This window comes from Polyodon spathula, chromosome 9 (assembly GCF_017654505.1).
Source record: "Polyodon spathula isolate WHYD16114869_AA chromosome 9, ASM1765450v1, whole genome shotgun sequence".
In the NCBI taxonomy this organism is placed as follows: domain Eukaryota; kingdom Metazoa; phylum Chordata; class Actinopteri; order Acipenseriformes; family Polyodontidae; genus Polyodon; species Polyodon spathula.
Window position 1 is genome coordinate 29,540,756 of NC_054542.1, and position 24,305 is coordinate 29,565,060.

At 39.2% G+C, this 24,305-nt stretch overlaps 1 protein-coding gene across 4 annotated transcripts in view; it reads right to left on the minus strand.

Moving 5' to 3' along the window:
- The window catches only part of cdkl5 (cyclin-dependent kinase-like 5), a 101,510-nt gene that overhangs the window by 4,112 nt on the left and 73,093 nt on the right, over positions 1–24,305 (minus strand). For 2 of the 4 annotated variants that reach the window (XM_041259129.1, XM_041259130.1), the window contains exons 7-17: positions 22,769–22,828; positions 19,078–19,168; positions 17,789–17,978; positions 14,193–14,273; positions 10,217–10,380; positions 8,967–10,029; positions 6,884–6,985; positions 5,673–5,778; positions 4,962–5,085; positions 3,234–3,339; positions 2,025–2,147 (exon numbers count right to left, since the gene is read on the minus strand). In XM_041259129.1, the coding sequence (XP_041115063.1) occupies positions 2,025–2,147; positions 3,234–3,339; positions 4,962–5,085; positions 5,673–5,778; positions 6,884–6,985; positions 8,967–10,029; positions 10,217–10,380; positions 14,193–14,273; positions 17,789–17,978; positions 19,078–19,168; positions 22,769–22,828 (2,210 nt within the window). The remainder of the gene's footprint in view (positions 1–2,024; positions 2,148–3,233; positions 3,340–4,961; positions 5,086–5,672; positions 5,779–6,883; positions 6,986–8,966; positions 10,030–10,216; positions 10,381–14,192; positions 14,274–17,788; positions 17,979–19,077; positions 19,169–22,768; positions 22,829–24,305) is intronic. The other 2 variants (XM_041259131.1, XM_041259132.1) reach the window with 2 other exon arrangements.

The following is a 24,305-nucleotide window of genomic DNA, read 5'->3' on the forward strand; positions in this document are numbered from 1 at the left end:
AAAAAATTTGCGAACCAGGAGCAATGGCAGCCAGTAGGTGTGGAACTGGAAATACACTGGGACTTGAACAAGTGAAAATGGTGACATGCATTTTACAGTAGCTGCATGAATAAATTGTTCAGTATATTTACAGTATATTCACACAAGAACTGGATCTACTGTCCCATCATTAGAGGTTAGACAAAAGCAAAGTTCAAAGATGTATTGCCACTGACGCATCAGGAGGTGTCTTTTCAACGCATTCAGACAAACTTTCCAGCTGTTGCATTACAGCTGACTTTCTGATCAAACATACTGTATGTTGTATAATAGATTGAATCTCAATTACTCAAATCAAATTAATGTCCTTAGGCACTCTCCAACGGTTGTAAAGACTATGGACTCTATTGTGACAATGTGTAGTTACAGCAAAGGAGGACAGAAACACTAAAGGTTCCTGCATTTTAACCAGTTTAACAAATTGCATTTATAGTGAGTGTAACTGCAGAAATTGATACAAAAACACATTTAAAAGAAATGGCAGAAATCCCCACCATTTGTTGTCTCCCACCAGACTGGATGTCTAAAAAGGTTTTGGATCATTCTTTGTAATACTGTGCAATTGTAGCTTGCAAGCACCAGTCTTGGCACACATGATCAAGATACCATGCATTGCTTGTCTCATTTCGCATCTGCATACCATACCCCTTGACATGCAGTTAGTTGAGAAGCTGTAAAGGGGGAAAAAAACATTATCAAGCATACCAGGAAGCCCCCAATTCAGTTGTTATTTCACATTCCATGTTGTTCAGAAAGCTACATTAGGAGACCGTGAACCAGTTTCATAAAACAGTAAAGCATATGTTATTCTAGCCTTCTAGCTTTATTCTAGCTTTTGGTGTAATAAAAACTGATATAACCGAGGTAGTCTAAAAAAAAGCTATTTTACCAGGGAGAGAAATAATGAAGAGAAGTAGGTATTTGTGAAAAAAACCCACTAGATATTAACATGATATACTGTAGCTTTCAGCCAAGTTCAGCCAAACACGTGTCAGCACTGTAGAATATAATGCCTTCATAAGCCTGAGCGATCTCTTGTAAAAGTAATTCACCATGACCTTGGTACCCTCAAGGACTTGTCATATGGACTGGCCATGCCAAAATTAATCAAAATATAACTAAAAAATGAAATGAAGGATGGAACACTGACTCTAAAAAATGAAAAAAGATATCACACTTTATGTAACTATAAGAGACAACATTGGCTATATACTGTTTAAAACTTTTTTTTTTTAATCAAATACAGTTCAAGTCAAGACTATTATCCTGTTACTAGTCTACTAGTTTATATCCTGTGGCATCCTGCTTTCTACTAGTTTTACAGTTGGGTGTGAATGTGGCAGAAAAATGCAAATCACCTTACAGACAGCTACAGCTAAGTTAGTGGCTGAGTTGGGATTTCAACCAAGCAGCTCATATTGTAGCTATTTATCTAGCTGCACTAACGTCACTACCAATCTGCCTGTTTATAAAAAGAAGGAACCAGCCAATTTATTCCCAGCTGGCAAAGAGGTAAGGTACATCATATCATTTACTCCAGCCAAGACCCTCTCTAATGTACACCACACTAAACACAGTAACAGTAAGGGACTGCTGTTTTGTTTTACAATGACATCCGAATGGGAATCCCTTGGAAATGACATCTGGTCTCAGCGGAATGCATACTGCAAAATAACCCCCAAAAAACCAAACAACAACAAAAAAAAAAAACAGAAAGTAAAAGTGATAGAGAGATACACATATAAGAGATTCAGACCACAAAATGTCTTTGTTGACATACAAGGTTTGTAAGTTTGTACTTTAAACCTAAACACCCAAGCGCAGACCCTCAAATCAACTATATTAAATCAATTTTATAGATCTGGCCACGGTTTCCTAAAGCAAATAAAAATAAATAAAATAAAATAAAATAATAATTAGCATGCACTGGCAATCAAAAAGTAAGTGTTACTGGAGTGTTAGGATGCACTATTTAAATAAAATACCATCGGCGAAGTGACTACAGGAAGAGCTTTCATGGAAGAGCTATGCTTTATACTATTCTTTGAATTAAAAAGAGGGAATAGGCATTTCTTGATGTCTGGATTCTTTCCATCGTTGTTTTCTGTCTGCAATATAAGATGCAAAATACTCTAGTGGGGCAGAACATGACTACATTGCACATTCCTATTTACTGCATCTACAAGATGCGAAGCACATACACCCTTCCAAAGTAAGACACGGGCAAACTAAATCACATTTCATACACATTAAAAATCATTTTAAGGAATGAAGATGTGGAGAATTGTAGACTTTGTATAAAATACAGGGCTCTTCATCAAAACGATCTTTTATACCTCTCCTGTTTCCGGCAACACAGTCATTATAAGCTAGCTCCAGACCACAGAGCTAAACAATGAGCGGCAATTGTAATTGACATATTTAAGAGGGTTGCTACTACAAGCCAGTAGTGAAAATATCAACAAAGCCTGAATTAGAAGCTGCAGGTTTTAAAGGGAAGAGACAAGATACTGTGGTGCATTGAAGGGTAACCTAGAACGATGTACAGTAGCGAACAGAACACAAGGAAATATATAATATACGGCATTTATTAGTTACAGCGGTTTTAAAGGAACAAATGTACATGCTATCAGAAACAGAGACTCCTGATGAAGTGGACAGAATGGATGGAGGCAAAAGGGTAAAGCAAACTGCCATTGGAAAAAGTTCAAATCAATGGTATTTTGCTTCAAAATTACTGTAACTGATTATTTGAATGACTTGACCTTTGAGGGCATCAATATCATACAGTACTGTGCATTTGCCTTGTATAATTCTAAATCATCAACACAAAAGTGATGACTTCAGTGTGGTAACAGTTAAAACATATATATCAAATTCAATATAAATGGAACTACTGTTGAGAATGCTGGATACAATTCTAAAACAGTCTTGCTTTCCTGCTCTGATTATGCCAAGTCAAATATTAACTATTTAAGAGTCAAAAACTGCTTTTTATTCAAAATAAAATATACAGCAGATCTACAACATGTAGGTATTATTCTTGTTGACTGCTTTCTCGTGTAGCTGGGATTCCCTAAGAGTAGTGCTAACCAAAGCAGCATTCTACTGTAATGACAGGTACTTCTGACAGGACATATTAAAAGCAGTGTCTCCTTAATGCCATTTCCTTCTAGTCAAAACTTGTCAAATACCGTTTGTGATTTCTTCTTTTTCTTTTTTATTGCTTTGAAGAATCCCTGTTTTTCTTTCTCCTTTAGTGGCTCTGCAGGACTGATGGTAATATTCTCTGAGTTTTTCCTGAAACGAGAAATACAAAAATACAGTGCAAGCTTTTGTTCGCGTTAAGCTGCTGGAAGTCACGCATTTAAAGTGATCAGCTTGGCTGGGTGAATGGACAATAGCATATACAGAATATTGCCCCATGGCTGCTAGTTTGAATTGTCGGCACAGATCAAGTCATTTTTTATCTGACTGCTGAACACAACTGGCAATAATTGGCTTCTTTGGAGGTAGGACTGGATGGGCATCAATGACCTAGACATTAGGGAATTAAAGAGTAGTGAGGGTTGTGAACATTTTACAGTAGAATAAAGCAACACCTCTTCAGAACTGTATCCAGCATACAATTCTAGAAATGTTTAAATAACAATAAGCACACATCTTGAAAAGAGTTTTGAAACAGACTAAGTGTAGTCAGGACGTTAGTAATGAAAAGAAACATTCCAGGTACGTTATTTAAACAATTGTAGCAACACGTGGGGTAATGCTTTCGGAACCCCGCTGCCTACTCTTTGAACACGAGATGTGGATGCCTACCAGTACATTTTTCCATATTTTCCTAAGCTTTGATGACTCCGAGCTGTCCCTACATTATTCAGATAACACAACTACCATAGGCACTGGTCTAAATATCAGATTGATTTTTTAAAAAGTTGTAACTTACTGCTGCTTATCAATTTGTACTCTGAATCGACCCTTAAAGCCTGCAAATGCTAGCGTGCATTCTGTGCGGAATGTTTCAGAACGCAAGGGGACCATGCTTTTTATTATTATGAACATAACTTTTGAATTTGATTCCTTAATTTCCAATAACAGCTCTGCAGTGCCCTGCAGTAGTTCAGTCAATGAATTATAAATGTAATGCACTGTAGTCGATCTCCTTGTCTGCATTTTTACTGCTATCTACCATGTCATCAGTAAAATGTGTTAATTTATTTGGATTGTTAAATATTCACTGCTAAGTTGCAGACACACTCCTTACTCAGTAATGCCTCATTTCCACTGCGGGCCGGGGCTGGTGCTGGATGGCCGTGACAATCCCAGGCCAACAGAAACAGGTTTCTGTGTTTTCCCTAACGTTGCCAAATTCGGAAGCTTTTGTCCTGCATCATCAGGTCACTGGGGGATTGTGGGAATGTATTGTGCTGTGTTTTAAAGAAACCTGCAGTAGTAGAAGCTCAGAAAAAAACCTGCCCAAGCCATGGATGCTGCAATTTAAAAAAGTTTCACAGCTATTTTTATTTCCGTGCTATACATGATTGTAAACAGCATTCTCAAGACCCAATTTTCGGATTGAAAGTGAATCTGACAGCTCTGTATTGGAAAACAGCGATGGTGACTTAATACCCTGCTGCAAAGCCTGTGTGGTAAGTTTATTATTTTATTTATTTTGGTTTGTGTTGGTGTGTTCGCTTTAACATTTGAAATCTACAAAATGAATGCTGCTAAATGTAAAACAGTAATGCAGTATTAACAAATGTCATAACCGACTTCTTATACAAGCACACTCCTCCCTGCTAAGTGATGACGTAGTTTCTTTGTCAGCAGTCTGGCCACATCAGGTACAATAAAGCAAAGCAGGTCAGGAAAACCGGATGCGGCCAGCCAGGGCTGTAATGTAAACAAGACATAAGACTCACCATGGATCAAAGGCAGTTTGTCTCTTTGAGTGGTTAGATACTAGGTTGCTTTCTGCTGGGACTGCAGAAGCCTTGCTCTGAATTGAGTTGTCATGGAATGTTCCCTCTGGCCTGGGTGATGGAACTGAAAGAGAAAGCTCACAGCTGCCTTTTTAATATGCTAATCAACAGCTGGTTCTCTCATTAATGTGCCAATTCAGCAGCGTATCACAACTAGTAAGTCTTCTTCTTCTTAGGTTTAGCATGAAGTTAACACAAGCTCCTCAAAAATAGTACACCTCTGCGACACGTGTAAGGAACTGTACACACACTCTTACACATTAACACAGGCTCAGGAAGCTTCATTATGGAAGGATGTTGTGACTGTGGCCACTGTAACTCATCACAATATTTCTGTCCATTTCTTATCACAATATATTGCACACACTGTGGGCTCGAACCATTATGACCCATCTGCAACTAGAGCTGTGCTTTTTGCTGGTTGCACAGACACCCACTTATGTAAGTCTAGTGGATCTCACGGTCCATCAAGTGAGCACATAAATGTACATGCTTTGAAGATTTTCTAATTTTACCAATCCTTATATAGATGCCCTAATGTCTTTAAGGATACTATGGAAAAATAAGGGGGCAATAAGATCACAGGTAAATATAGTTTAAAGGAAACAGTATTGATTACAATAGGCTGCAATGCCATCTGAACGAGTATACCTCTGTAAAAGCTCCCTACTCTTCTGGGAATGGAGTCCGTATACATCATCCTGTTTTCCTTTGAGGACGCCCCATCTTCTGGGTATGGCTCATGGTATACTCCCCCCTATATAACAAGACAAAGGTTATTAAAGCACAGTGGGGTCTACCACAAATACAGGCTGATGGATTTCTCATATTGTCATTGTAGAACTTCTATTTCTGACTATCTGAACCCAAGATGCTTTTTAATCAAATACAAAAAACATATTAACCGAGGGAATGTAAAAAAAAAATCATGGTTGCGGTTTCACAACTAGCAAATAAACCCAGCTTCTCCACACTTACTAATGTTACACATACATTCTATTTAGCTTTCTTGAGTTTTGAAGACACTTTTAGGTAACTGTTTTAAGAAATGCTCCAGAAAATGTTAAATGTTATTTCCACATGGTGTTTTTCACCGATAATCATTAGTTCAAGGGTTTTTTTCTTTATTTTTTATTGCATGTATTCAGACTGCAGTATATTATTAATATTTCAGCTATTCCTGTGATGCACTGTCTAATATTGTTTAGCCATTGACAATTTCAATAGAGAGCAAGCAAGTTGTGTGATGTCTTTTAAATATTTACTGGCTTCTATGTAAAAAACAACCAACAAAAAAACCACAAGTATCAGTCCTATAGATAACCCAATCACTTACCCAAGACACCATGCTAAATAAATTCAGTGTCATCATCAACATCAGCCTGTTAGAATAAATTAATATTATGATCTTGACAGGATTTGATGTGAAACCCTACTGGAAGTCCTTATTAATATTATATAATCAGTTACAGTATGCACTTGAACTGCATGTGTAATTCATGCATCAGTTCTGCTTACACTCACATGTATTTAAGATCAGTGGTACTCGCATGTTTTTTCTGGAAGACTGTATTTGGTAAGGTTGTCAATTTGAGGCAGCTACCTACTTCCTATATCCCAAACTGTACTCTGCAATTTAAACTTAATTGAGCTCTCAAGCCCTCTTATGCACTCCCAGGTTCACTTGTTTGGTAAGAGAGTACAACTGATCAAAATCAAAAAGAGATTTTTTTTTTTCTTGTTTAATTTTTTGTGTTATAGACAAGAGAACAATGCTGCTTTGTGATAGACTCCTGGGAAACAACAACACTAACAAGATAATTTGACACGTCCCCTAGTGCTACATTTAAAGTGCTTCGGACCTCAGCTTTTTGCCGCTGTGAGTGAAATGAAGCTGTGTTGTCCCGTGAAGAATCTTTAATCGGGGGTCGCGAGACGTTCCCTTCTGTTGGGGACTGGTCACTCTGTTGATAAAATGGACACAATGCATTTCAATGAAAGCAATATGTTCTACACAGTGGTACAAATGCTTTAAAAATATATTGATAGGGTTCAGATACTGTACTTGGAACAGGGCCTTTGTCAATTTTGCTAAGAATATAATCCAGTGCAATACGTATATAAAAAAATAAATAAAAAAAAACTAGAATAGTATTCCTACAGTTTCTCAGTAATGTTTTTAAGGTTGATGTTTTGTTTTTCAATGCCCCTTGGAATCTTATCTCAAAGCAGGTATAACACATAGGCTATATTTGTTTTTGTAAATCTTCCAATGCATCCTTCATAAAGACATGTCCCTTCCCGTAACTCACACTCACCTGGTTTAACTGGGTTAGAGTTTCTATGATTCTTACTTAAGTACTTGCTTAAAACATCTATTATATAAACATGCAGTAATACTAAAAGAAATGTATACAATTATTTGACAAATGTTTAGTCTTCAAGTCATTCTCTTCAATTTTACATTTGCTTTTAGTATTCAAACACGCTTTATCATTTTTTGGAGAGTATACTGTGCATTCTATAGGCACCAGAATTCACAAATAGACACAGTATGTTGAGGCACAAAGTCCCTTTGGGTGCTGTGGCTGATCTAGATGAAATTTGGTAAACATAGAACAAGCCATGGCAAACTCAATAAAAAATGCCCATAGGGAGCGCTTTTGATGTCGAACTTTGCATATCACATGGTTAATTAACTAGAAAAGACAAAATGTAAACACAGAAAAGACAGCAAACAGAAAATGTCTGCTAAGCAGTCACAACAAATGTTCAACATGACCACCTTCTATTTCAACAACAGTGTACATACCCCAAGCAATTCCAGGCCAGTCCTGGACAATAGTGATTACTTCCAACAGTGATTCATTCCATCTAGCTTTCAAAAACCTAACCTCAGTAGGTGCAAGTTCATTTACATTTGAACTTTAATACAAACTTTTGTCACCTGGGCCTTCCGGACAATACATAACTTTAAGAGTTTTGGTTAGTTTTAATAAATCTATACAAATATTTGTGCTTGCAATATGGAAAACATCAGGTGTGCAACTTCTAACAGAGCAGGCTCAGCTCCTGCTTCTATTTACCACGTTACCAGTGTTACCCCCTGCTACACTCAAGAGGAAGTATAGTGTCATAGCTATGTTTCTTCAATCAGGGATTTCTTCTGGGGCTTGGCAGCCCATTGAACTGAAAGTCCACCTGGGACTGAACCAACTTCATATAACAGGAACCCAAGCTGACTGAGTCACGTAATAAAAGACTTCCCCTAAGCCAGTAAACCTTCCTGTTGCCAATGGTCAGTTTAAGGCTTAGCAGGCCTTCTATTATTTGAAGAGGAAAATGAGAAAAGCTTATCTGGTGAAAGCTTAAATGGGAATATATCTATATCTATATCTATATCTATATCTATATATATATATATATCTATATATATCTATATATATATATATATATATATATATATATATATATATATATATATATATATATATATATATATATATAAATGACTTAATTTTGTGTTTAAAAAAAGAGTCAGATTTGAGACTTGCTCTGGCAGCAAAGTAGAATTTTTTCCTGTTTAGATATTTATAAAATGTTTACTTCTATTATTCATTAAAAGTCACAATGAATATACTACAGAATTTCTTTTCAGTATGAATTAGATTAATTAAACCAACAAAACAAATAACCAGCTGACCAAACACTGGTGTTGCCAACATCCCCACTAAAACTGGAATTAAAAACAGAAACAAATCAAATTTAATATCTGAATAACTGAGTTTTACAATAAAGACCTCCCATTGCAGTATTCTCAATTTAGGTTGTTGCAAATAAGAAGCTGATCCAGTTAAACCACCTGTTTCTGGGGTTATTAATTACTTGGCACTGGATTGCAAGGGAGAAGGGGATGATGAAATTCTAAGCTGTGATCAGACTAACCCTGCTCTTGTCATCAGTGCAGTCCTCCCGCGAGGACCCCAAAGACTGCATGTTTAGTGTCCTGTGCTGCAGCTGTGGGGAGAGAAGCTGCAGGCTGCTGGCTCGGGACGGCATTCCCTGGACGACTGTGAGGCCTGTGTCATTGCCCTGACCCCGGGGCCGCTCCCGCCGCACATACATGGAGTGCCGGTGTGGCCGCTGCTGGGAGGAGAAGGGGCTAGTGTAGCCCAGGCCATAGGGGAAGGACTCATGGGGGGCCGAAAGAGAGTGAGAATGCCCTCCACTGCCACCTATGTGGTCAGGCGACTTGACTTCCTCCAGGTTCTTTGCATGCCGAGTGGATGGTCGCCGGGAGTCCAAAGTACCGCTCTCCATTCGGTTGCTCCTCATGGATGGGCTGACTGCTGACCGGTTGTCGCTGTGCCGGGGCGCTGATGGGCTGCTGGGAGAGTTGAGGTCCATGCAGCTAGAGGGGAAGTAGCGCGAGCTGGGGTCCTCCAGGTGCATCCGGGCTTCACTGAGGTTCCCCACTGACTTGGAGTCTGTGAGGGCCCCGTGGCTCTTTGAGAGGGTCAGGTAGGAGGGCATGTTCTTTGAAGGAGGAGGCATAGAACCGTGCATGGGCTCCATGTAGCTGTGGCGGTTGTGCTTCTCCCCTGACTGGAAGGTTCCAGTCTTGCCCTCTTTTAATGAATGTCGGTTCTGCTTGGAGCGGGAGCTGGACTTTAGGTACTTGGTGCCAGGGCCGGGGCCGGGGCCGTCAGGGGCTTTTGGGCCAATATTAAAATCAAACTCTGTCTTGCCCTTGGCATCCTTGGGGCTAAGGAGGTGAGGCAAGTTGTTGTTGGCCAGGTCCTTGTTACTGGAGATGGAGCGGTTGAGGGAATGCTGCTGGTAGTTCTTGGGGTGCAGTGTGGGGCTGATAGCGGCAGTGGGGGGCAGGTTCCCGTTGAGATAGATGTCGTTGGTTTGGTGGAGGTCCTCACTCCGTGGTAGGCTATGTGTATCTTTGCTGTTCGATCGGTGGTGTGCCTGCGAGACCCCGCTTTTGCCTCCATGGTTTCTGTGAATCAAAAACATTAAAACGTAAAAAATGAGCACTTGCCAGTTTATTAAAGGTGAGACTTATCTTTTAAATGGAATGGTAGTTCTGTTATAAGTCTGGGGGACTTATAAGGTTAATTACTATATGTGGCAAACCATGGAAAGACATCTCTTAAGACCCATACTGTAAGAAGATATCTGTTCACCTGTTTGAGGAGGCGTTGTTCTCCCCGTGATAGGTCTTCTTCTTGGAGGAGCGTGCAGGTGATGAACTTCCAGTGCGATCCAAAAGACGCTGGGTTTGGAAGGCAACGTGGTTCAAGCACTGTTCTGTCAAGTATCTCTCTGATGGATTTAGCTTCAGCAAGTTCTTTAAGAGGAAAGAACACACAGTCACAAATGTTATCTGCACAACGCTCAGTAATACAGAATGTTGATTCGAGAGTGTTACAGTATAAAATTCACACGCTAACATGGAACAAAGATCAGTGAGTTTTAGGACAGTGGGCTTTATACAAGAATGAAAACACCCAAACACACAATTCAAGCTCTCTTACTGTAAGATGTTTGTATTTCATTTTGCACCAAAGTTATTTTTTTATCCTTTCAAAAAATGTAACTACAGACTGATGAAAATGCTGAAAATATACCCCAATTAGTGCTGCTGCCCTAGGAGCTGAAAATGTTTGGTTCAGTACCTTTACTTTAATATAAGTAACATCTTAAACTGATTAACCAAATACATGTGGCAATACATGCTACCTATAATTTTATTTATCAATTCAGTGCTTCTGAACAGTGGCAGAGACGATGTACTGGTTTTAGGAGTGGCAGAATGTACTGTAATCGGTTTGAGGGAACGCATGGGCATGTATTTAAGTTTCATATATGGGTAAAAAAGTTGCCAAAGCTCTACTGCAGTCAACATATATGTCTGCAATACAAATTAAAACAAATGTTATTCAAAACGGTCAAAAAGGATCAAGGTAGATCACAGGTCTGATTCTCTGAAGCAGAAAATGAATAAAGAAAGTTTAAGTAAATGTGGCAAAGTGGTTGATTGTGTAAAGGTACAGGAGTGATGCAGTGTGCAATAAACAAACAAGGAGAGTTATAATCCAGTTGGAAAGGTATTTAATTGTATTCAGGTCTGGCGACCAAACAACAAGACCCCGGCAATACACAACGTGTACTGCACGGCATAAATAATAATGGGTTGCGGTTCCAAATAATAAACACAAATATCCTCCCCACAATAACACCAGCACGGTCACCAGTCCTGGGTGCCTGCAGTAGTGCTCGCGGTGGGTGATAGTTTATTAGTGAAAATCGTGCAGTGCTGACCCCTTAGTTTTTAAACCAAGCGAAGGAACAGATACATCGCTTCAACCCCTACTTATACCGTCACTCATGACCCTTTGGTAAACGATTGCAGCTGCTCCTGTAATCCGCAGCTGCCACATTATTTACCTTCTGGGTCAATGAGTTAGTGTATCGAAACAGAATACTCTGGACTGCTTGACCTGACACTTGTTCCGAGGGTTACTCTCAAAAGTATTCACCCCCTTGGACTTTTCAACATTTTATTGTGTTACAACATGGAATCAGAATGGAAAGTTTTTGCCACTGATCAACACAAAAAAGTCCACGATGTCAAAGTGAAAAATAAAATCTACAAATTGTTCTAAATTAATTATAAATATAAAACAGAAAATAATTGATCGCATACGTATTCACCCTCTTTGTTATGACACACCTAAATAAGCTCTGGTACAAAATTGTCTTTAGAAGTCACATAATTAGTTGAATGGAGTCCACCTGTGTGCAATTAAGGTGTTTCACATGATTTCAGGTTAAATACACCTGTCTCTGGGAGGTCCCACAGTTGGTTAGTACATTTCCTAACAAAAAATACATCATGAAGAGGAACAGTCAAAGCAAGTTCTTCAAAAGCACCAATCAGGGGTAGGATATAAGAACATTTACAAGATACTGAATATCCCCCGGAGCACAGTAAAGTCCATTATTAAGAAACTGAGAGAATATGGCACAACTGTGAATCTGTCTAGAACAGGCCGTCCTCAAAAACGGTCACTAGTCAGGGAGGCCACCAAGAGACCTATGGCAACTCTAAAGGAGTTACAGTCTTCCATGGCTGAGCTGGGAGACACTGTGCGTATGGCAACAATAGCCCAGGTGCTTCACAAAACTAGCCTTTATGGGAGAGTGGCAAGAAGAAAGCCATTGTTGAAAAAAACTCACATCAAATCTCTGTTAGAGAGAGTTTGCCAGAAGGCAAATGGGAGACTCTGAGACCAACTGGCAGAAGACTCTATGGTCTGATGAGACCAAAATAGAGCTTTTTGGCCTCAACACTAAGCGCTATGTTTGCCGCAAGCCTGACACCGCACATCATCATGAGAACACCATCCCTACCGTGAAACACGGTGGTGGCAGCATCATGCGAAGGGGATGCTTCTCTGCGTCAGGGCCTGGAAAGCTTGTGAAGATAGAGGGCAAAATGGATGCAGCAAAGTACAGAAAAATACTGGAGGAAAATCTGCTGAAGTCTGCAAGAGACCTGGGACTTGTGAGAAGATTCACTTTCCAGCAGGACAATGACCCCAAACATACAGCCAAAGCCACACTGGAGTGGCTTAAAAACAAAAAGGTCAATGTCCTGGAGTGGCCCAGTCAAAGCCCGGACCTCAATCCAATTGAGAATATGTGGAAAGAGTTGAAAAGTGCTGTTCACCAAAGGTCCCCATCCAACTTGATGGAGTTTGAGCGATTTTGCAAAGAAGAATGGGCAAAAACTGCAGTGTCCAGATGTGCAAAGCTGGTAGAGACTTATCCAAATAGAATGGCTGTAATTGCTGCCAAACTGCTGCCTCTACCAAATATTGACTCATGGGGATGAATACTTACACAATCAATTATATTCTGTTTTGTATTTGTAATTAATTTAGAACAATTTGTAGATTTTATTTTTCACTTTGACATTATGGACTTTTTTGTGTTGATCAGGTGCAAAAACTCCTAATTAAATCCATTCTGATTCCATGTTGTAACACAATAAAATGTGGAAAAGTCCAAGGGGGGCAATACTTTTGAGAGCCACTGTACATGACCGATTTCCTTTTAACCCTCGGAACAAGTGTCAGGTCAAGCAGTCCAGAGTATTCTGTTCCCGTTACTTAGTGCCTTCACAAGTCGGGTGGGAGATTTACCACCAAGAATCACTGTCTTTCTGTCACAGTAAACAAGGAATGTTCTGAACAAGAATGGAACAACTGAATATGAGCTGGTCTGCTGTGGCTGTGTAAGCACCTGAATGATAAACACCTTCCTTAAAAAATGCTGTGATTTATTTTTGCATTCTTTCAGTTCATCCATTCTAACCTCCTCATAATGTGAAAAATGTTTTTTTGCGTGACAATATATGAGTCATCCCATTCAATGACGCTAGAAAGCAGCCCACATAATTAATATCCAACACACTGGGTTGTTATTTCTTGTAAATCAAGAAATCTACCAAATCAATCTCCTATAGACTGCAGACTAGGCATCTTTCACATCTTACTCCGAGAAAGTCCTGAGCGACACTTTAGTCACAACAACAGCAACCTTTGAAGCTGCTGTTGCATCTCTCCAGAATAACACTGGTAAGCTCCCAACAGAAAGGAACAATCATCAGCTTTAGTATGTCGTTGACTGTGTTCAGTAAATATGTTACAAGTTCTAAAGTCCTCTGAAAAACTGTGCATGTTCAAATCGCTTGTATCTCTGCAGGAGTCCATAGCACATTTTCATCCTTCAATTTAATGTAAAGGTGAGGCTATGTCTCTTTAAATACTTAACAGTACTTTTAATCCACCAGTGAGTCACATACATTATGCTTGATACCATCAGATCGAAGAATGCACTTGGTTATCAAACATAGACAACCAACCAACAGTATTAATTATAACACTTGTTAAAACTTCAGAGGAAATACAGAGGTGCAGTACGGCCCCTAGATTCCTTGCCATACATCGAGATGCTTTGCTTCTTTGCCTCTGCCTGGTGAGCGCCTTTGGAGAAAAGCATGCAAGCTTCAAACACTGTCTGTAACAACACATTTCTTAACACTTGTTATTATTAGTTCAATTTACATATCAGACTGGGGTTTTCTGGTCCTACCTTCATAAGATCAAGCATGACACCACTGATTATCCCAAGGTATCTTCTCTCCAGTGTCTGGGGGTGGTTTACTGCAGGGAACTGAGTACAGTTTAAATGAAAGGAAGTTAGAAAATATCTACAACACAGGAGTATTGTGTTAGGTGATCGGTATTGTACAGGTGTCCCAATTTACTAAAGAGTACCTTAAAATTTATTTTTTGAAGTAATCTCAGTGGTTCGGAATGCCACAACTGATTAACTCCCAAAACATACATATTTGAGATAGTTTGTTAAGATGCTCTTCGATCTAGCTGCTGGCCATACTATAGATATATGTAGCACAGGCTGGATAAAATGTCTTTACAGAAGCAACAGCTATTACCATCTAGTGATCTGCTACTTTGGAACAAGTTTCCTTTTGTTTTGCTGGCAGTATTTCAGTAATATTAAGAACCACTGAGAATTATGGTATTATAACAATATAAATGAAATCTGAAGCTACTTATACTTTAACATAGTTTAAAACTCCAAAGGCACTGTATTCTGTTACAAAAACAGTCGAAAAAGCTTAAAACAGACAGATGACTTGACACTGTTTGGTGAGAGTTTGAATAGCATCTACCAGGATCAGGCTAAGGAAGAGAGATCTGGAATCAGGTATCTGGTCGAAGGTAGTAAATATCAGATCCAGCAACTGTACAATACTGGTACTGCTGGTCAGACTGCAGATCATTTCTTTCTTTACACATAGGAGAGACTAAGTACAAAAAAACATCTGCACAATGTTCTGTGTATTCCATGGCTGAGTGTTTAAAGCTATGGATATATTTTCAAACTACTAAGTGTTTTATTCAGGTTATTTTTTTTTACTTTTTGTAGTATTCAAAAAATTTAATTTAGAGACATGTGATTTTGATTTTTTTTATATACAATTCAAGAAAGCTGGCAGACCTATGAATATTGAAACCCTTAAAACTGAGCAATAATGTAAATTGTAACATAAAATAGTTTCTGTACATTGAGATTTAGCATCAGTGTTCTGACGATATGCTACCCAAGATCTCTGCATGAATGTAATGTAAGCAAAGACTAATCTTCTTTTGACCTGACACCAGCTTGACCTCAACCCCAAGGTTAGTCAATCCGATTTGTCAGCTCAAATCAGTCAGATATTTCAGTCAAGGCTACATAATCCTGACACAAAGCTAAGCCTACAGTGCAGGCAACCAGCTTTGTTTTCATAACCTCCTTTCATTATTTACAGCACCGCTTTTTATTGTTGGATTTCTAATGTTTTTCATCTTTATAACAAATTAGGTAAAAAATTCAAAACCCAAACAAGGAACAAAACTGAACATTCTTTCTCTGTCCTCTTTTTAGCTCTCAGCCCTGAAAACACTCTTCAATCTCGCAAGGGAAAACATTTAGCTCAAAAGTAAATGTTAGTTGCTCAAAACTACGCAAAAAATCTGACAGCAGTCTAAATCTAGATCATCGGCTTCCTACTGGTTCATTATATTTTTTGTTGCGTGTTCGAATGTTCCATAGCTGACTGGAGTGTTTTATCTTGCTTATTTTTCTATTAAAAAAAAAAAAAAAAGTTGTAGTAGAATTATCTTCACATTTGTCTTGCCAAATTACCAGCTGACATACATAATTACATCAGCATATGGCTATCACGAACATCAAGCGCAAGCAGTAACTGTCCAACTGCTAGTATGGGTCCAAATAGCTCATTGCAAAATACAATAGCTTCAGATAAAGAATCCTCCAGAGATCTAAAATATTTAGTAAAATATGCTATTCTTCCTGTTGTATAAACGGTGTGCTGAGTGATCAGTTGTACTATTCCATTCTATTTATTCACATTAATGTTATGGGATATTCAGGAGCCAACAGTACATATACAATACAGTATTCTAAACAGATTTTAAGATATGTATTTTTATTACAGGGGCTTTATTTTTATTATAAGTGTGGCTTGGGGGGCTCCTGAGTGGTGCATCCAGTAAAGGCGCTGCACGTGGAGTGCAGGATGCACCCTGTAGGCTGGAGATCGCAGGTTCAAATCCAGGCTATGTCATTGCCAACAGTGACCCGGGGTTCCTAGGGGGCGGCACACAATTGGCCAAGCGGCGCACGGGTAGGGAGGGAGTAGGTCAGCAGGGCAATAAACGGTTCACCGCGCACAAGCGACCCCTGTGGCTCATAGGGTGCCTGCAGGTCTGCAGTGGAGCCATTCAGATCTGTGTTGGCCTCCGGCACTATAGGTCTGGTGGATCCACACTATACTTCACTGTGGATCCGCAGTGAGAAAAATGACAGAATGGCAGGAACACATTTCAGAGGACACGTGTTTCAGCCTCCCTTTCCCGAGTCACTGGGGGGTTGCAGCGGTGAACCGGGATAAAAATAATTGGGCATTCCAAATTGGGGAGAAAACCGGGGTAAAAAACCACTGGCAATGACTAAATTGAAAAAAAAAAACAAGTGTGGCTTGGTCGCTACTTGGATGGCAAATGTCCTAGAACGGACAGTGCTGTTTTAATACCTACTGTGGCTTATCAATAGCAGGGGGTCCTTTTTACAAATGTTAACTCACACTTTATTATTTGCAAGAAAGTGGCAATATAATATAGTCTCAGTACCCTAATAATGATGATTTCCACCCGTTCATCTCACAAACTAAGAAAGTCATGAAGGTCACTATCACACTAAGTGACATACAAGTGTGGGAGACTTTGAACTTCGACCTGATCCTGTTTTCATAGAACCGACGCTCCAATTTGGATAATTTCTTTAAAAATATAACAGTAGGTACAAACGTAGTTCCTATTCATTTTCAAAGAAATACATTAAACTGAAGTCTGTCCTGTCTGCCAGCTGTCTCCATCTAAGGTAATAGCTCCAGATATCGGGAACACATGATTCTAGTTACATTTTTTAAGAAAAATTGTAATTATTCAATAAGGTTGGAAAGTATTTTGATAAACACAATAATGTACCTATTTGTATTTATAGTACTACTGAAATTAAACTGATTCAATGTTTTTTTATGACCTAATATTTCAAAGAACATATATTTTCCCTTGCCCAGGCAAATTATCTCGGAATACAACAGAGTAATCTACAGTAAGTCAACTGAAAAAAAAAAAAAAAAAAAAGGAAAATTCACATGATTTGCTTGATTTTGTTCAACCATTGACTTTCCTTTCCTACGATCATAGAATCAGGAATCAGCTTTTGCTATAAGATTATAATGTCTTAATATCACACAAAACCTCATAACAATCAAGTTATTCTGGGAATCTCAAAGAGTTTAATTAGTCACACCTAAGCCTATGGCTTTAGGTCTAGTCTAATTAAGCTAATCTGTACATACCTTCAATACACATTGAATAAAACCATTTTTGAAGATCAATTTATTAAATATAGTACACAAAAAGCAAATGGTCTTTACAAACACTCCAAGTATCTGAATCATTATCAAACTGCTTTAAACATTGCTGAGAAGTTTATGATGTCTACAGGGCAGTACAATTAGGGACAAAGGGAATATGTCTTTATTCAACTATCAGGAAAAATAGACTAAAAGGAATAAATGGGAACCCTACCCTCAGTCCGTGAAAGCGAGGATTGCTGTAGAAGAGCTTCATTTGCTCAGGGGGCAGTGGCCCCAGGACTTTCTGAATGGTGTAGAGCTGATCGATTTCACTCTCACCAGGAAACAGTGGTTGCCCATCACTGAGCTCCCCCAGAATACAACCCACAGACCACATGTCAACAGCTTTCCCATAGGGAGCTCTGAAAAGAAAAGCAATTTAAACCCAATCACAGTACTGTGTATACAGTTTACATACAAAAAAGAGGAGCCTCTGCCGTACCATTGTCATTCAGGTGCAAGGCTGTCATGGACAGTGCATAGTCCACATGACAAGTCGTCAGGGTGCTGTTCTTGGGGGACTGCTGACAAACAACTACTACAAACGAGGAGAGGGGGTGGAAATCGGCAGAAAAGTCTATTCTCCAAATGGCTCACTTTTTGACCCTTTGTGAAACATCAGTATCCAAAGCAAGTATCTTCTATCAGCCCCTGAAACTGAAATCCTGAAACTGAAAACTTGCAATAAGGAAATTAAGGCTTTGTGTTATAAAATATGGATAAACATTTGAAACAATATCAGTCATGTGATTAACAGCCCATTTACACAAAAGTGCACACTACCTAACTCATAAACCTAACCTTAAAAACAAACCATTTGTTCCTGTCACTGGCTAAAATGGTCAATACTCAAACTGATGTCAACTGGTCAACACAATAGTTGAGTGTAGTTAGACTGCAATTTAGCTGCATGATAAATACCACGCAACTGTAAAAATAACATTTTTGAACTGCAGATACAGCACATGGAGGAAAAAAAAAAAAAAAGCAGCGCTATCCAAAAACACTATAGTTTCCTATAAAGTAACATATCATGTACTGTAGCATGCCATAAGAAACTATAATGATTTTGGATGATACTCTAGTATTTTTTATATGGGAGGTTTATCTTCTACCATCTGCCCAGAAGAGGGGTGATTTACATTTTACAATAACAAGTTGTCAACAAGGGAGGAAACAGTTAACTATTTCTCTTATGCCCCAGGTTGCAAGTCTTAAATGTCAAAAATGTGGGATTATCGTTCTGTGGGAAGAAAGCAGCCGTGTGCTGAACAGATGAGCCAGAAAAGTTCCTCATCATTTTTTATGTGTTCTAATTTCCCAGGCATGACTAAACCTATTACAGATGGAACACACTACGGCTATCTTTCTCACTGATAACGTATTGCCAGTCTCTGCTCACACCTTTGAACAGCACAGATGCTGACGCTCTATCACCTAAGGCAGCTTCAGTTCACTCACCCTAACAGCAGCTCTGGAGAACGATACCACCTGGTGGCCACATACTCTGTGTAGTTAGCATTGCTGCCTTCGGACAGGTTGCGAGCAAACCCTGCAGGAAGACATTACCAATGTACTATTACAGTTGTGTAGTTCACACGACTCACACATAAAAGAACACTGACTCACCGATGCAGCAATATGCATATTCTTAAAGGTATACTGTCACTCCAGAATGTAGAGATACAGTATTGAAGTTAAAATATAATAAACAATAAACTGAAAACACAGAAACCGTGTAAAATACAGTTTCATAAAAACCTTCAAAAAATATCGCAAGCTACACTACAGGTCCGTGCTCTCTTCTGTGAGAATGGAAATACTTGACTCATTTGTCCAGGATTTAGTGTGGTGCCTCAGAGACTTCAAGTGAAGAAAGTGTATCAGGAATTACAGTTCAACTGGACAGCGACGGGAGCAAAGAGAAAGGAGTACTGAAGTTATTCAAGGGTAGATAAATGGATTAACACAACAAGGAATAAATAATATAAAATAATAACACAAATATCCACAGGTTAAAAAAAAAAAAATGAAAATTGAGATGGATTGGAGTTGATTGTACATGATAATTACATTTTAGGAATGAATTATGTGTTCACTGTCACCAGATCACATTCTCAGCTTGCTCTCTGATATAGTAAACTTGTCTCTCAAATTGGACCAAATTTCAGGGATGCATTTGCTACATTTCTGGTTTATGATATACAAAACATATATCATTGAGAAAATGTATCCTTAGTATCCTTAAAGCATGTTTCAAGGGCTTTCAAAGAAGGACAAAATAAATATATATAAATATACACTTTTTTCACATTTTGTTGTCAGTGCCTCAGAGTTTCATGCATTTAAATGAGGATTTTTTTTCCATTTATCTACACATCATACTCCACACTGTTAAGAGGAAAAAAGCTTTTGAGAAAAAGATTACATATTAAAAATACAAAACTGAAAGATCACAACTGGATAAGCCTTCACCCCCATGAGTTAATACTTGGTGGAAGGGCCTTTGGCAGCAATTACAGCTGTGAGTCTGTTAGGATAGGTCTCTACCAACTTTGCACACCTAGATTTGGCAATATTTGGCCATTCTTCTTTACAAACTGTTCAAGCTCTGTCAAGTTACTTGGGGAGCATTGATGGACAGCAATCTTCAAGTCATGCCACAAGTTTTTGATTGGATTTAGGTCGGGGCTCTGACTGGGCCACTCAATGACAATTTGTAGCTTTGGCTGTGTGCTTTAGGTCGTTGTCATGCTGAAAGGTGAATTTCCTTCCCAGTTTCAGCTTTCTTGCAGAGGGCAGCAGATTTAACTCAAGGACTTCTCTGTACTTTGCTCCATTCATTTTCCCTTCTATCCTGACAAGTGCCCCAGTCCCTGCCGATGAGAAACATCCCCACAACATGATGCTGCCACCACCATGCTTCACGGTAGAGATGGTGTTCTTTGAGTGATGCACTGTGTTGGGTTTGCGGCAAACATAACGTTTTGCATTTAGGCCAAAAAGTTCAATTTTAGTTCTGTCAGACCATAAAACTTTTTGCCACATGGCTACAATGTTTTTTTGCATACTTCACAACAGGATTCAAGGTGGGCTTTCTTGAGTAATGGCTTCCTTTTTGCCACCCTACCATACAGGCCAGATTTGTGGAGCGCTTGGGATGTTGTTGTCACATGCACACTTTGACCAGTCTTGGCCATAAAAACCTGTTGCACTTGCAAAGTTGCCATTGGCCTCTTAGTAGCCTCTTTGATCAGTCTCTTTCTTACTTGGTCATCCAGTTTGGAGGTACGGCCTGATCTAGGCAGGGTCTTGGTGGTGCCATACACCTTCCACTTCTTAATAATCGTCTTGACCGTGCTCCAAGGGATATTCAAGGCCTTTGATATTTTACATACCCATCCCCTGATCTGTGCCTTTCAATAACTTTGTCCCGGAGTTCTTTTGAAATCGCTTTGTTGCTCATGGTTGAGTCTTTGCTTTGAAATGCACTACCCATCAGAGGGAACCTACAGGAACTGCTGAATTTATCCTGCAATCATGTGACTCACAAAAATTTAATACAGGTGGAGGCCACTTAACTTGGTGTGTGATTTTGAAGGTGATTGGTTACACCTGAGCTCATTTAGGATTGCTATTACAAGGGGAGGAAACTTATCCAACCAAGCTATTTCAGTTTTCATTTTTAATTAATTTTCTACAAATGTCCAGAATATTTTTTTCACTTGGAAGTTGTGGGGTAGGATGTGTAGATAAATGGAAAAAAAATAATAATTACAGGCTATAAGGCAACAAAAGATGAAAAATTTGAAAGGGGTGTGTAGACTTTCTATAGGCACTGTATTTCACAAATGTAAGTCATTGAGGTAAGAAGTCAAGTAAACCCTGTTGGTGCACTGGAGTGAGCTGACAGTATTTACAAAGACTATAATCACCAAACATCCCTAAAGAGCAATCCATTATCATTCACAGGCATGTATATTATTTAAACCCATTCATTTTTAGAGTAAACTGCTCTCTGTATTAAAAAAAAAAACAGTTCATATATTAAGGCCCAGATCAATATTGGAAAGTGTATCTTGCAATATATTAGGCCTAAAAATATGCTAATGTCTTATAGCTTCTAGGCAACTCTGGAGTTATGTAATGTTGCTGTTTTGCAACAGAACAGACATCCCCATGGAAATTTGAGGGTTTAAAATCATCCCAATATTTTAAACAGAAATTTGGCATGCATGTGATTATTCTGTTTATATAAGTTGTATGATATTTAGTCTTGAGAAATAGGACTATGTGAATCATCTTCTGTAGGTTCAGCAGTTGGGAATATCAGGTGGCATATATTTTAGACAAAAACAATTACAATAGAACCAGATCCATACAATTATAACTTGACTAAATCCCTCTCTCAGTTAAAGTTCTTTGTTTTTACACTATCGATTTTTTAAATTTTGTCTTTTGGAAATCTGCCTTCATAACCCATATACAGCCTGTCAACACAAGCTATGCTGGTCTAGGCATGGTTTTGGTTACCAGTGTTTTAAGTGCAATCTACCATGGGACACTCTTGCACCGTGCAGCCATCCAACCATTTTCTAATATGCAACAGAGTGACCACTTACAACTAAAGCACACCTTTTCAGAATGACTGTCTATTTCATACAATAAATAATTTTACCTTAACACACAACTCCTTACTACTTTAATCAACAGGTATCATATTTATTTATGCACAGTAACAGATTTCCTGACAACTGGATATTGTCTGTGTGTGTTTAATGTATCGATACAACATGCCCATATTAAAATGCACTACTGAAGCAAAAAAAAAAAAAAAAAAAAAAGTTTATTTCCAATGAAGACTCAAATGAGAAGCAATGAATGATGCCTCAGTATGTTTATTATCTAGTCTGTATAAGTTACAGACATGTGCCCCCTACTGGACATGCTTTAAACACCCATATACTGTACAACATACTGCAAGTTCAGTTAAATTACACACTGTTTAACAGCCATTGAGCTGAGTGTGTGGTCAGTGGGGTATCAGGGGTGGACATACAGCTACACTGACACTTCATTAGAGAGTGGAGGACAGAATTTGAACTTCGTCTTCAGCTTTAAAGTAAAAAGGCATCTAGCTTTTGTTTCTTACCGAAATCACACAGCTTCAGTACGTCATCATGGCTGATTAAAAGATTTTCTGGTTTGATATCTGAGGCAAAACAAAAACATACAATAAAAGGAGACATATCAGCAATAAGAACAGCAATACCCTTATTATGAAAGGAAGGTTCAAACCTAACATGTGGTTGAGGTGCACGGCAACTGTATTAATTTATGTGTTATTATTATTTGTTTATTAGCAGATGCCTTTATCCATGGCGACTCACAAAGACTAGGGTGTGTGAACTATGCATCAGCTACAGAGTCACTTACAACAATGTCTCACCCAAAAGACGAAGCACAAAGAGGTTAAGTGACTTGCTCAGAGTCACAGAATGAGTCAGTGTATGAGCTGGAATTTGAACTAGGAACCTCCTGGTTACAAGCCCTTTTCTTTAACCACTGGATCACACAGCCTCCAAGCTGAGGATGGTGCTTATTGCATTGTCCGATAGATAATTTCAAAAACACAGAAAACAATTTCAAGCATGATCACTGCCTTGTCAAAACAATTTTCAGAAACAGTTTCATAAGCCTGATATACACTGAAGAAAAATATAAACGCAACATGTAAAGTGTTGGTCACATGTTTCATGAACTGAAATAAATGATCCCAGAAATTTTCCTATATGCACAAAAAGCTTATTTCTCTCAAATTTTGTGCAAATTTGTTTACATCCCTGTTAGTGAGCATTTCTCCTTTGCCAAGATAATCCATCCACCTGTCAGGTGTGGCATATCAAGAAGCTGATTAGACAGCATGATCATTACACAGGTGCACCTTGTGCTGGGGACAAAAAAAAGGCCACTCTAAAATGTGCAGTTTTGTCACACAACACAATGCCACAGATGTGCTGTTTTCAGGGAGCGTGCAATTGGCATGCTGACTGCAGGAATGTCCACCAGAGCTGTTGCCAGAGAACTGAATGTTCATTTCTCTACCAGAAGCCGCCTCCAACGTCGTTTTAGAGAATTTGGCAGTGCGTCCAACCGGCCTCACAACCGCAGACCACGTGTAAACACGCCAGCCCAGGACCTTCGCATCCGGCTTCTTCACCTGCGGGATTGTTTGAGACCAGCAACTCCGACAGCTGATGAAACTGTGGGTTTGCACAACCGAAGAATTTCTGCACAAACTGTCAGAAACCGTCTCAGGGAACCTTATCTGCGTGCTCGTCGTCCTCACCAGGGTCTTGACCTGACTGCAGTTCGGCATCGTAACCGACTTCAGTGGGCAAATGCTCACCTTCGATAGCCACTGGCACAATGGAGAAGTGTGCTCTTCACGGATGAATCCCGGTTTCCACTGTACCGGGCAGATGGCAGACAGCGTGTATGGCGTCGTGTGGGCGAGCAGTTTGCTGATGCCAACGTTGTGAACAGAGTGCCCCGTGGTGGCGGTGGGGTTATGGTATGGGCAGGCATAAGCTACGGACAATGAACACAACTGCATTTTCTCGACGGCAATTTGAATGCACAGAGATAGCGTGATGAGATCCTGAGGTCCACTGTCGTGCCATTCATTC